General features: G+C 39.6%; 2 protein-coding genes across 3 annotated transcripts; one reads left to right on the top strand and one right to left on the bottom strand.

Annotated features, from left to right (window-relative positions):
- Positions 1-3,443: 3,443 nt before the first annotated feature.
- On the bottom strand, positions 3,444-6,395 carry tmem276a (transmembrane protein 276a). The gene is made up of 4 exons (XM_028004803.1): positions 6,008-6,395; positions 5,448-5,561; positions 5,199-5,336; positions 3,444-4,306 (listed from the first exon to the last, which is right to left on the bottom strand). The coding sequence occupies exons 1-4, from the start codon at positions 6,393-6,395 to the stop codon at positions 4,059-4,061; spliced, it is 888 nt and encodes a 295-aa protein (XP_027860604.1). The 3' UTR covers positions 3,444-4,058.
- A 2,574-nt stretch (positions 6,396-8,969) lies between these two features.
- Positions 8,970-11,430, top strand: spi1a (Spi-1 proto-oncogene a). Of its 2 annotated transcripts, none has more exons than XM_028026655.1 (5): positions 8,970-9,145; positions 9,451-9,541; positions 9,611-9,795; positions 10,301-10,430; positions 10,524-11,430. In XM_028026655.1, the coding sequence occupies exons 1-5, from the start codon at positions 9,122-9,124 to the stop codon at positions 10,832-10,834; spliced, it is 741 nt and encodes a 246-aa protein (XP_027882456.1). In that variant the 5' UTR covers positions 8,970-9,121; the 3' UTR covers positions 10,835-11,430. The 2 variants fall into 2 exon arrangements, with proteins under 2 accessions (XP_027882456.1, XP_027882447.1); XM_028026646.1 differs by having other exon boundaries at positions 8,972-9,145; positions 10,268-10,430.
- The last annotated feature ends 2,392 nt before the right edge of the window (positions 11,431-13,822 follow it).

Below are 13,822 nucleotides of genomic sequence, written 5' to 3'. Positions count from 1 at the left end.
TGAATTTCCCCTTTTGTTGCAGTCAGGTTGAAGAGCAGACCAGAGTCAGAGTACGTTTTACAGAACTTGAATTTACGGGACGTTTTACAAAGGCATCAGTAGATGAGCGCATCTCAAAAAATATAATTACAGTGATTCAAACAGTGAATCTCATATAAATATATTTTTTGGTTGATAAAAAAATGTAAAACAGAAAGGTGTGAAAATCACATCCATATAATGTTTAGTAGTTTAAAGTTTGCTTTAAAAGCAGCCACATTTTATGTGCAGTGTTGGTTCTGGTGTCTCGTCTTTCTCTTAGCAATTCTCCTTAGATTCTTAGTTGGATTACTGTCAGGCCAGTTAGTTTATCAATCGTTCACAATGACGTTATTGTCATTGAAGCAGGTACTGTGGACCAGTCAAAGTTAAATTGTCAGCAGAGAAAAACCTAAAATTCTCTACAACAACCTGCACTGACTTTGGATCTGATGTCCAAACCATCATCATCTGGACGAGTGATGTCACCAATACCAGAAGAAGACACGGTTCCCTAAATCCTCATTCATTATGCAAACTTCAATCTAGACCTCAAGCAACTTGGATTCCATCCCTGTCTACACATGCTCCAGACTCTGACCTTTAAAAGTCACGTTCATCTGGAAAGAGTTAACTGGACCACTAAGCAGCAATCCGATGCTTTTTCTCCCAGCTTCAGGCACTTCTTATGTTAGTTAGTGACTTTATTCAATGAATGCAGCAGTTGTAGTCCAGGTCCTTCATAGAACTTCAAACTGTTAAGACTAAAGTTCTCAATTTGGCTTGCACACACTTTTTTTATTCCACTAAACTTTCCATCATTCTTCTTTTGCGTGTGAATGACTGTCTGCTTAACTGTCAACTCAGCATTCTCCTCCATGACTAAAGAAAGCCATAACAACATTTATGCAACAACCAATTTTTGTTTTATCTTATGTAATAGCTACATTTTCTGAGAAAATGAATTTTTGGTTTTCATAAGTTGTAAGACATAATCCTCAGAATTAGCAAAAATAAATGCTTTAATTTTATAATATCCCACTTTGCTTAAATGCACTTGCCCTAAAGACAATCTTTATGATCTAAGAGGTAATGTGAACAAAATCTCATTATGAAGCTAATTTAACCATCTCCACTGCTTATTTTAGAGTTGGTGTCACATTCCAGGCACACCCTTTTCGCTACAGATCAATAAGTAATGGCATTTGTATTTATTTTTTTCCTCTGTGGTTTTAATGAAAACAAACACTGGTCTTCCCAACTCTCCAGAGTGCATAATTATTACACTGATGGACTAAAGCTGTGTGTGGGTGTCCCAGATACATTTCTCGGGCCTCATGCAACCTCATGCCGGCCCTGCATCCATCTGTGTTTCGGTCTGCATGTCATGATTATTTTTTCATGCCTTTCCTTAGCCCTCAGGCATTCTGCTGTAAATCTCCCTTTTTCTTTGAACTGTGAATTTTGCATAAACTGTCCCCCTCGCTTTCCGTTCAAACATTATGTCACTACAGTTATTCCTGGCACCACATGAGTGGCAGACTCGACTGTCCCTTCAAATTGAACCTGGTTAATGGGCGTCTAAAGTCTGTCGCTGCCTCCTGCGAACCATCTGGAAGTAATCTGCCAGAGTATGAAACATGTTTGCTCCAAAGCAGCCATTGTCGCTATTGTCTGCTCGTTTATCTGTCACATGCAGTTCATGATTCATGTGAAATATTACTGTGGTAAACTTCTGAACACTTCCAGATAAGGCCAGTTTACTGCAAATAGAACAATGAACAAAATCCAGTTTGCTCCTGTTGTTATTTTCAGCTTAAAAATAAGTTCTCATTTTAGACATACTGTCTGTCCTAGAAATGGAAAAAAAAATAGTTTACAGCCTATTTGCGTCTGTGATCCCCAAATCTCCAGATTTTCAAAGCCTTCTGTAATCTGTAAATTGTTTAATTACTGTATAAAATTCACTCGCTCCACCCAGCATCTGCAAAAAACAACAACAACAACAACAAAAAACCACAAACGAGCTGCCAGAAGCGTGCGCCCACTCTTCACCAGCGATGCTTTCTGCAGATTTGAGGGCGGCCAGATGGGCTGACACTGGGTGTGATTTCCTCTGTCTGGTTTTCCTCACAGTCCAGCTTCCCCTGAGGGACCCCCTTTCTAAAACAGCCCTCTGTAGCTCAGCACATGGCTAACCGGCATCGTCAAAAAAAAAAAAACTGAACTGCAGGAGCTTTGTGTGTACAGAAACCCTATATGTCTGCACTGCTCTTAATTTCCAGAGGCACCGCACAGGGCTCAGAAGATTTGACTGAAAAATAAGGGTAAATTTTCCACAGTGTAAGATTAAGGTATAGCGGGTTGCAGCTGTTCTTAAATATCCAGGGGGTTTTTTTGTTCACTTTTTCTGTTTTGACTCAAATTGACGTTTTTGTTTTGTGCATTTAGTCGGTTTTTGTGTGGAGGCTCAAAACAGCAGGGTGTGTTTAAAGAGAGCAGACTGCTTCCCAGTAAAACATATTTTCAGGACAAACAAAGAAAGGTCAGGAATGTAGCACCGAGTTGACCTGAAAAAACGTTGACCCCTTCCTCTCTGCACTGGGAAAAAAACCTTCAAGAGAACTTGTGTTTCTGTCATAAATAATTGCTAAATATATTGTGAATTAGTAGCCCTGCTGTTTTCACACAGGAGAGTCAGCTGTGACCATGTTTCATTTACCAGCATGTGTAATAATGAAAGTGCAGAAATTAATCCACTTTTTTAAACATCATCTTGGATCTTTAGGATATGTTAGTTGACAGCAGAACTAAAGTCCAATTTAACTTTAAGACAATTCATTTTAAGATTAAAATAAGAATGAAACAAATCCAGAAATACATTATATCCTGGCTGTTCCTGAAAACATTACATTTCCATAAAAGGTATCCATCCATCCATATGATGGATGGATGAATTTATGGATGAATGGATAGACGGATGGACGGAGTCAAAAGTTAGACAAATAAAAATTATTATTGCTTTTTTAAATTTATTTTTAAAAAATGTCTTTAATTACTTATTTTGTTTGTTTTGTTCTGTAGGCAGTGAACCATGAAGACATGAAAAACCTGAGTGAAGCATTTGTTTTAAAAGTACTGATTTTAATTTCTTTGTGATCTAAGATAGAAGAGAGTCTGATGAATACAACTGGCTTTAATCGTGTTATACGTTTCAGTGGAGTTTGTTTACCTCTAACTGACAGCTAAAAATTGCTTCTCTGCTTGTTTCTGTCATTTTTGGGAAAAGTTTATAATTCAGTTTAGTTTTCTGATTCATGTCGTGTTCTGGCTGCTTGGATTTGCACATGTAAGCAGTTAAGAGAAATTTAAGCTGCCGTTTCTCTGCCTGCTGAGACATCAGTGAACCCATGTCAGTTTAAACGTCATCTATAAAAACATTTATATGTCAGTTTATTAGTTTTGAATGGCTGTTTTATTTTTTCCAAAAATATCTTGGTGAAGGTAAGACCTGGATAACAAACAAAACATTTCCCTCAAACACTGTTTGGTCTTAATGCTCATATTTTTCTTGAATAAACACAAATGCATCTGCATACATACAGTTCAAAAAGTACATATACATATTTATAGTTTTGAATGGGTACATAATGGTACACAGTTGCCCTTTGAAATGTGATGATGCACATCAATAATTTTCTCTTCAATACAGTTTGTTTCAAAATTCTGCTATTGAGTTTCTGCCAGTTTTTCTTTTTCTGTTTTTCTTCTTCTCAATCTAGCAGAATTTATAAGAAGAAATGATGATGTCCCCCTCTTGTAGAGCAAGCAATGACACATAAGAGTTCGTTCGGAAAAAAAGCACCAGAGGAACTAAGCTTCAGGCAAATGTCACCTCTGTGTCATTTTTGTCTGTCTGGGAGCCTGTGCTTTTTCTCTGTCTGAAGGCGCTCAGTGACCCCGGATGAAACTGTCTGCGGAGCGAGGCTCAGAAACTGTTTCAGGATGAGACAGGCGTCTGTTTGGGTGGTCACGGCCCGTCACACGCAGCCGTTCTCCTGTCTGGGCTTGTGAGCCACAGGGGTGTGTGGGGGGTAGAGGGAAGGAGCCAGCGTGCACAGGAAGCCTGCCAGCAATGTGAGGCCCAGTCCACCCCAAGCGCAAAACATGGACCAGCCGTAACCGTGACTGATATCCTCTGGTATACCAAACATGTAGCGGGGATAGCGGGACAGTTCGAAGTTGATCCCAGCCACGCATGTGCAGAGGGAGATTATGCAGCATGTCCCTGATGGAGGGCAAAACAAAACAAGTTAGACATGATTACAAAACAGTTTCGTAGATATAGAAGAGTAGATATAACATGAGAGCCACATAGCTCGACGTTTAGGGTTGAGCTATGTGGCTGGGTTGTGATACTGTGAAGCTTTTTTAGGTCTAAGGCGCAACTTTGATAAGCCTTTAAGGGTTTAAAATGATCAAACCAGCTACTTTTACAAGTTCTTTTCAATCACCTCTCTTAATATGTTTTTAAACCTCTATAACTTACTGGCTAATTTACCTAATAACCTGGACACAGTCTTCAGTACACTGCCTTGTTGATATCCTGTTATGTAGCTGTATGTTTCAAACTGACTATCTATCTATCTATCTATCTATCTATCTATCTATCTATCTATCTATCTATCAAGGTAGATATAGCGAGGTAGCTAGGTGGCTAGCTAACTAGCTAATTTTAGGATTTTAAGAGAGCTAGCTATCTTAAAATTTGAAGGAAGTACTTTCAGTTTCCTTCATTGCTCCTTCCTAACAAATTACAAATTAAATTAAAGTCACTTTAATTTTATTTTATTGATTCAGTGGTTGTTCCATCTTACATTGATTTGCAGTTATCATCCATTTGTATCTAAATTATTCCTATCACAAGGGATATAGATGCACATTTATTACTGTAAATAAAACATATTTATCCAAATTAATTGAACTTTATTGGGGGGAGGGGGGGTCTTCGTAAACGTGCGTCTTCTAAATTAACTTGCCACTCACAATATGGTGGATTCGCCCACATATCGTTTCTGATGGGAAACGAGGCCAGTGCAGCGGATGAGACATTTAAAAGCACCCTCATTAGCAGAGACCACACTGCCCCTGTGTGGTGAGCCAGGGCAGGACTATCTTACCTCCCATGAGGAAGAGGAGTCCAGCCACATACTGCATCAGATCATGCTCCTGACAGCAGCCCAGCACGCCTATGATCCAGCCGAACAGGATGATGGATATGGCCATGCCGATGAAACTGGCAGTCATCCTCTGGAGGTCTGAAAAAGACGTACAGCACAGGGTTTTTAAGGCGGTGCAACCTTTTTTTACACGTAATCAGACTAATACAACATAAATAAATAAATCAATCAAATGTGGTGTCTACTCACGGAGTGCGTGCCACTCATCCTGCCTGATAGTCTTCGTCAGATTTATTGGCAGGTTTCTAGGCAGCGCTGCAGAAGAGTAGTAGTATTTTATGGGTGTGCAGCGCGGAACCAATCCTGAGAATGTAAACAACACAAAGAGGACGCACTCGCATTAGCGCTCAGATCAGACGGGAAGGATATCACACGGCTCTCTGCTGCCACCCCCTTCTTTCCGTCGCCACAAAACAGCTACCAACCCCACCACCCTCCCCCATCCTTCCCATCTCTTCCACCACCACCACCCACCCATCTATCCACCCACTCTGTTGTACAGTAAGCTTTTCCGTACGCATCTCCCAGCTCCTGTTACTACAGCTCACCCTTTCGCGCTTGGCGGAAAAAAAAGAAAACACAAAGCTCGATTGCATTGTAACTGTACTCCATGTTGCTGCGTAGAGGCCTTGACGGTCTGTGCGCAGCATCAGCACCTTGGATAGCGAAATTACACAGCGCAGCGTCGCTCATACACACAACCCAAACGATCAATTCAACACCATTAAACATCAAATAAACATTCAGACCTTTAAAGATCAAATCCTCCGTCTCCAGGTCGAACCCTTCCCGGTGGCACTTTCTCCACAGCCCGGTGATGGTGGAGTTGAAGTGCCGACTGCAAAGGGACTCCATGGCGGAGGCGGGAGGCAAGAAGTGCCTCTTGGCCCGCAGCAGAATATCGCCCTTCCTCTCTGCGTGTTTCTCCCTCGGCAGCATGCGGAGCGGGAGGTTATTGTTGGAGATGTAGATGTAGCCCGGGTCGTTTCTTTTGTTTGAGTAATTCTTGCAGCGCTCCCGGTGCCGCCTGGCGTCCGTCTCGTACCAGCTGTCGGTGCTTATCGCCACGGCTATCAGTCCCAGCGCGCAGAACGCCAAAAACAGCCCCGCCACGGTTAAAGTCCTCATAGCAGCCATGTTTCCATGCGCTTCTGGCCTCGGCGCCGTGACGGTTTCACCGGGTGGTGGTGGAGGGGCAACTCTGGCTCCTGGATGCTGCTGCTTTCACTGGCTGCGGTGTGGAGCAAATTCAGCGATATGTCCAAATCCGAAAGGTGGATGCAGGACACAAGCCCTCATTTCTCCCAAATTCCGACCACCTAAATGAACCAAATATTTTTGGAGGAAGATTAAAACCAAAAACCAAAAAAAAAAAAAAAAACCGGGGCCTCGATCCGCTGTTTTGGTTGAGTCTCCTTTATGCATCTGAACTCGGTGTATCCCGGATACTGGTCGCGTCCAGCAGCTCTTTCCAGCAGATGGAGACAGAGCGAGTATTTGGAAACAGTCGCCCCAGAGCTGCACTTACTGCACCGAGGACCATCATGTGTAGGAAGAGATCTCCAGAGCCTGCCAGAGCCACTCAAGAGGATGCATCCTGCCTCCTCCCTTTAATGGACCGTCTCTTGAATAAAAACAGCCGCTGCTGTCTCAAGTAGTAAAACACTGAAAGGCAGACCATATTAAGCCCCCGCAAGCTGGCCTTGCTTCCTTTGTGTAATGTACAGGAAGCGGTTTCATCACATCCAATAGATTGCTTCTGGTAAATTTCCATTCCAGCACAGCTGTACAAATAACTGTCTGGGTCTTTCTGTAGATCAGGTGAGAAACACTGTTTGGCATTTAAAGCCAAAGGGCGGTATTGGTGATATTTAATATATGACCATAAATGCAAAAGTATCCCAAGACCTGCCTTTAAACTTTTTCCACTCTAGACAGAAAGTGTCTTGCACATTCACTTTAAGGTAACGAATTATAACCAACTGCTTTCTGAAGTCATCTAAGTCTCAGTGTGAACACAGCTGTGCTTTGAGACCCTCAGTCTCGTTGAAGAACAATATAGCGAATAGCGAACAAACAGTAAGCAGACCGGAAAAGTTGTGAGGAAGTGTAAAACATGGGTAGGTTATAAAACAACATAAAACCATTTAAGCTTCTCATGGGGTACTGTGCTGGAGGTATTCATTTAGGATCCAATCAAAACCCAGATTTTACTCAAACTGAAAGTTTTTTGGTTGTGTCTCCTTCATGCAGTTTTGGTATGAAAACTGATAAGTTGCTGAAGTTGATTAATATTGCTGATTGTTACGAATATATTCCCCACTCAAAGTGGGTCCTGATTTGCATTTTTACTATTTTAGACATGGTCATAAGTGAAGCAACATTTTTCAAAAATCGATGTTTTCCCTTTCTTACTTGTATACATTATTTAGTTGTATTTTTAAAATATTTTTCAAATATTTGAAAAATATATCAATATTGTTGAAATATTTTTGAAAAATATGTCACTTTTTTGAAAAATATTTTGAAAAGGGAATATATATATATATATATATATATATAAAGCAAGAAAAGTTGCTTTTTTTTCCCCATTTTTTCTCATACTAACCAGAAAAGACGTCAGCACGTCTGGATCCTGTTTTTAGACATCTGATCAAATTTTAACTAGCATGAAACATGTTTCTTATAAATAAATGCTACTTATAAATGTCATTAAAAATATGTTATGTTAGCAAATTATCTTGTGTAGCTCAAATAGTAGAATTCCAAAATTATTATAAATGAAAACTTGGACCGATTGTCTCATGCAGCCTCTCTAATGAGGAAAACACCTCCTAGTTGTGACATCTGATTCGACTCAGCCTCTCTGGGATTCTTGTTTTGCATTAAAAAAAAACGTTGCTGATCTGCCACCAGTTCACCTGATTGCCTGAAGGAAAACCTGCACTTCTCTTCTAACATCACAAAGCCTGTGTTATTATCTTTTTTTTATTCCCCTAAAAACGATTGTACATGTAAAAGATACAGCACCTATGCTACTCAGTTTATGATTTAAATGACACCGCTCATATTTTTTACTGCACATAAGTAGTTCCTCTTTTTATTTGCATGTTAGCAGCCCCCCCCCCACCACCCTCCAGCTTGCTTGGAAAAGGGACTCAAAGGAACACGGAGCCTCAGACCATTTCAGTCATGTTTTCACTGGTTTCATTCTCATGGTCAGAACTTCCTCTATTGAAACCAGAATGCCAAACTAAAAGGGGAACCAGCGAGGATCCAAACTTCGCTTTTGGTTTCAGCTCCTGAGAGCACTATGCTTAAAATAATAATTTTTTAAAAATCCTACATGAATTAATCATACTGAGGTAAGACTGCCATTAAATCTGTGTGTGATCAGATCATTTCATGAAGTAGATTTTCCTGCTCACTTATAAAACCAGTTTGAAAACGTTATGTTTTATTAAAATGTAATCACATCACAGCACAAGTAGATCTACTATTCACAAAGAGATGCAAATCCGTTTTATTTAAGGTATAATAACAAATGTACATTTTCATGCACCTAATCAAACAGTGAACAGGTTTCTGCCTGCTTTGCTGTATGTCTGAACTTTTAAAAAACTGCAGGAAATGCATTTAAAACCAATCAGTGGCCATCAGGAACTAGGTGATCATATGAGTTTGACAATTGGGTGTTATGAATGTCGCCTGCATAGGGTCCAGCTTAGCTGATTTCTCACTTTCAGTTCCCATTTTTGCCTGCTGAAGCCGACATTGCGTGTTTCTCAGTGTAGCAATAGGAAAAACACAACTTTTATCACAAGCTGTAAAAGTCAAGACTCTCATGCTGCCTTGTTTACAAGATGGATGGCTTTGTCATAACGTCTGTAAGTGCTTCTATTTTATAGCTTTATTTCAGTTAAATGGAGAGATGAGTGTTTGGTCAGAGTTCAGATGAAAGAGGGAGGCTGGAGGGATTTCACTGATTGTTTTATAGGTTTAGGACACAAAGTTAAACATACTGATTAGTAAACCTGATTTTTATCTTTGTGTGCGCTTTACAGGGATGTATGTTTATAATTTAGCCAGTGATGTTTAATCCAAATATGTTGAGAAGTTTTGTTTTTTTTAATTGTCTAAGCAGTAGTATATATCCGATTGGGAAATAAATATATTTTAAAATCTCAAATAGGCATCCGAGGATGCTATTCCACATGAGCCGGAGATTTATCGACCACCTGTTGACCTGTACCCCTACCTGAACGTGGGGGAGATTTACGAAGGTGAGAATATGGGATTTACTGCTTTAATAAGATGATAATTCATCAGCTTTAACACCCCTCACTTGTCAGACCACAGATGGCCGTTCCACTCTGACCGGGTCCAGCCGGCAGACTTTGAGGGTTCCCCCGTGAATCACCTGACGGAGCTGCAGGCCGTGTCTCCTCAGCAGCTCATTCAGCCGTTCCCCCTCAGCAACGAGTCTCTGCACCTTCACTTGGAGACGCCACTGGCTCCGCTCACCCTGTCATCACAAGTGAGTTTGTCTGTGCAAACGTACGGTTGACACAAAAATAACAGATCAGCCAGAAATGTTTTATGTTTCTTATGTTTTTAAAATGTTGAGCTCTCACAACAGTTATTGTTTTTTTAACTGACCAAAACACCTTATGCCAGCTGTTACTCTGGTTTTAGAATCCATACTTTCTTTAGAACTAGCTACAACTATAAACTAAAAATAATCCAAAGTTATTTTCATAAAAACAATAATGACTCTTGACTGTGATTTCAACAACCGCCCTCCATGTTGTGGAAAGCCTGGGACATTTTCACTGAAATGTCATCCACACCACGTGTTGTTGCTGAGCACTGGAATCTATTTTGGCAGAGCAACTTCCTCTTTTAGGACAATAGCTGTGTTTAAGCAAAAAAAAAAATCAGACATTGCGTGATTGCAAAACCTTCTTTCAAAAAGCGGCTTTCTGAAATGCTTAAAATTTCCCCTAAAGATCCCATATTACACCCCATCCCTCTGCTACCAGTACCCAACCCTGGCCTCACCTCGACGTTACTACTCAGAGGAGGACCAGAGAGCCGTCAGTCCCCCGCTGCAAGTGTCAGAGGGGGAGGATGAGTATGAAGTTTACAACTGCTCATTCAGGAAAGACCCAGGTACAAATGTGCAAATGTATGACATAATAATGATCTTATTTTTTTCCCCTTTACTGAAATCTTAATAAACAACAATGTGATTTCCCATTCCAGGCAACAAGAAGAAAATCCGCCTGTACCAGTTCCTCCTGGACCTGCTCAGAAAGGGCGACATGAGCGACAGCATCTGGTGGGTGGACCAGGACAAGGGCATCTTCCAGTTTTCCACCAAACACAAAGAGGCTCTGGCGACCCACTGGGGGATCCAGAAGGGAAATCGCAAAAAAATGACCTACCAAAAAATGGCCAGAGCCTTGAGGAACTATGGCAAAACAGGAGAGATTAAAAAAGTGAAGAAGAAGCTCACCTACCAGTTCAGCGAGGAGGTGCTCAAAAACCTCTATTTACGTCACTATCATCACTGAGGAGGAAACAAAGGCTGTTTGTTACAATGATCAGATCACTAAATTTCCCAAAATGATGTTTTACTTGTGGATTTGCAGGTTATATTTGTCCTTCTGACAATTTTTTTATTTATTTGAAATGACATTTTGGCATTTAACATCCACATACACCATTTCATTTTCCTCTAAAAGTGGTTTTTTGTACAAGAATTATTTTTTTTTTGTAAAAAAAACACAATGTAGCTGTTTAAATATGTAAATAAATATTAAGCTGTGTCCTTGACGTTGATATACAGAGACAACTTAATCCAAAATATGTTAATATTTGCTTGGCTGGACGTGGCTCAGGAACTTTTGATTGTCAGAACTTGGTATCAAAACACTGTTTTGTTTGTTGTATTAAAGGAAAAAGTACCAAAAGACATATTTAAATGCACAGATACTAGAGTGCCCTGCACAAAATATTCATACAACTTGAAGTCTTTAACTCTTCGTCATGTTACAGCCACAAACTCCAATGTATTATTTTGGAATTTATGGGTTAGGACAGCATAAAGTTGCACAAAATTGTAAACAGGAAGGAAATAAATATCCAACAAGTGTGGCTTGTATTTGTATTTATCCCTTCTTTGGGGGTATGTTTGGAGCATTTTGGAGACTGAAATTTTGTATGAATTTCTCCTAACACAATGGCTTAAGTTTGATCTGATTGGAAGGAAAGCAACTGCATCAGATTTTAAGTTGTGGTTTGGTCTGTACTTTAACACACTGCATTGAACCACTCCATTGTATATCTGGTTGTACCTTTAGGGTTATTGCCCTGCTGGAGAGTGAATCTTCGACTACCTTTTCAAGTTTACTACTGCTTCAAGCAGCGTGAAACTTAAAAAGAGCCCCGTCTTCTTCTATAGGACTCTCTGCTGCTTCTCTGATTTAATGCTACCCTTGCCTGGCCTGACAGAGTATATACACAGACATATACTCTCTATTGATGGTGAATTGAACATTGCTTTAGGACATGTTCAGACCTGGGGTTGCTTTATAGCCTAACCCTGCTTTAAACCTCTCCACAACTTGCTGGTTGTTCATTAACAAACCTCTCAGGCCTTCACAGAACAGCTGGATTTATGTTGAGTTTCGATTCAGTGGTAAATGGAATGCATTTACATGCTTTTTCAGTCAAACTGACCACTAAAATAACTTTAGCCTACAAATGTGAACACATATGGGCTACTTGGGGTTAAGTGCATTGCCCACAACTACATCCAGAAGTTAGAATCAAACCTGCAATCTTCCAATTGCAAGACAACTAGTCTACCCACTGAAATTACCCTTAGATTAATTGAGGCAGAGTCTATTTACTATTTGGGGGACTTCTGATGTCAAAGTAAAAGGTGTTGAATACAAATGCAAATTTAACTTTAAAAATCAAGTATCACTTTCCTTCTGTTTCACAGATATGTGTTGCTTTGCTTTAGTCTACCATATAAAATCATAAAACACATAGAGGTTTGTGGTTGTAATGTGTCAAAAGATGGAAAAGCTCACTGGCTATGACTACTTTAACAAGGCACACAAACACGCACACACACACCAGCAGTTGTGAGAAGCTAAAGCACTCTGTGGCCAATTTAAAGCATCACTGAAACAGAAAATTCAGCAATATAGTGTGCAGCCATAAAACACAGGAGTTCTGGTGCAGAACTGCAGCTGCAAGCAGATTGTAGAGGCATGTAGAGAGAGTCTGTACCTCAGAGAATATATTTAATACAACACAGACTTCATCTCTACACCTGCTGGACTCGGTGAACACCTGGGGAAATAAAACCACCAGTCACTCACAGGGAGAATCCTTTACTAGAGAGATATGAATAACACCACAGCCAGCCTGCATGGAAAGAAAGTCAGTTAGAACTTAAATTAAATATTTTATCAAGCAAAGACATAAACATTTATCTATATGAAGATATAATACAACTATACACACCAGTGCCACAGCTTTTATCAGTATTGGGTAGATCTACAATCTAAGATGGCGGTGCGTGTAGACGCTGCGGCTCGGAGCTCCTGTGTTTGCCATATCATCTGCATTTTACCATAATTGGACCTGCTGCTACTTCTTTGGTGTGGTTGAGTGCCTTTAGTTAATTTTAGTTGTATATATTGTTATTATTATTATTGTGTGTTTGTTTATTTTATTTACTGTATATATTTGACTTTTTGCACGGGAGTTGCAATAGAAATTTTGTTGAATCCTGTTCAGTGACAATAAATGCTATCTAATCTAATCTAAAGAAAGAAGGTCCTGGGTTTGAATCCTGGTTGCTGGCCCTGTTTGTTTTTGTGTGGCTCTATGAAGATTTAGCAACCAGATGGACAGATTGACCATAATTTCAGATAAAAGGAGTGTAGCAAAAAGAACATGTTAGACTAAGTTATTCATAATCCAAATTCATTTCTATACACAAAAACTTGTGTATAGAAAGCTAAAAATGTAAATAAATAAACATTAAAAGTTGTAGCTAAATAAATTTGTGCAGAATAAATGAGCCCAGGTTTGATTTGTCCAACTATTGTGGTAACAGGGCATTGGGTGATCTAGACCTGGGTTTGGAAAGCCTGAAAATCTTCTAATTAAAGTTCGATAACTGAAAGGCTTTTTACAAATCACAAACTGAATTTTAGGCAATGGTTTAGACGCTTAAGGCAGACAAATTGGTCATTTTAAATATCAGTGTTTCGATATCATAATTTGAAAGTCATTCTTTGCTAATATTAGAATATGTTTGATAATGATTATCCTTTAAGAATGAAAAAAGCAAAAACAAATATTTTTTTAAACATTCTTTGTCATCTGAATCCCAAACAGGCTGTTTCATTTGTTGGCTTAGCTTTTTTTCTACAAGAAACAAAAGAGTTATAGATCATTAATTGTATTTAATTTATCATTTCTAAACTGTTGGCCAGACCTGATTTGACCAGTTTCTACATATGAAAAAACATCGACGT

This window comes from Xiphophorus couchianus, chromosome 2 (genome assembly GCF_001444195.1).
Source record: "Xiphophorus couchianus chromosome 2, X_couchianus-1.0, whole genome shotgun sequence".
NCBI lineage: Eukaryota > Metazoa > Chordata > Actinopteri > Cyprinodontiformes > Poeciliidae > Xiphophorus > Xiphophorus couchianus.
Note: the sequence above shows the minus strand (reverse complement) of the source record. Positions and strands in the feature narration are given on the sequence as shown.

Bases quoted from the DNA above. Each gene is read 5' to 3' on its own strand.
- spi1a (XM_028026646.1), top strand. From the start codon at position 9,122: ATGGATGGCTTTGTCATAACGTCT. The intron at 9,146-9,450 runs GTAAGTGCTTCT...AATCTCAAATAG, and splicing joins ATGGCTTTGTCATAACGTCT to GCATCCGAGGATGCTATTCC. The intron at 9,796-10,267 runs GTGAGTTTGTCT...TTTCCCCTAAAG, and splicing joins CGCTCACCCTGTCATCACAA to ATCCCATATTACACCCCATC.
- tmem276a (XM_028004803.1), bottom strand. From the start codon at position 6,395: ATGGCTGCTATGAGGACTTTAACCGTGGCGGGGCTGTTTTTGGCGTTC. The intron at 5,562-6,007 runs GTCTGAATGTTT...TTACATTCTCAG, and splicing joins GGAGGATTTGATCTTTAAAG to GATTGGTTCCGCGCTGCACA. The intron at 5,337-5,447 runs GTGAGTAGACAC...CGTCTTTTTCAG, and splicing joins GGATGAGTGGCACGCACTCC to ACCTCCAGAGGATGACTGCC.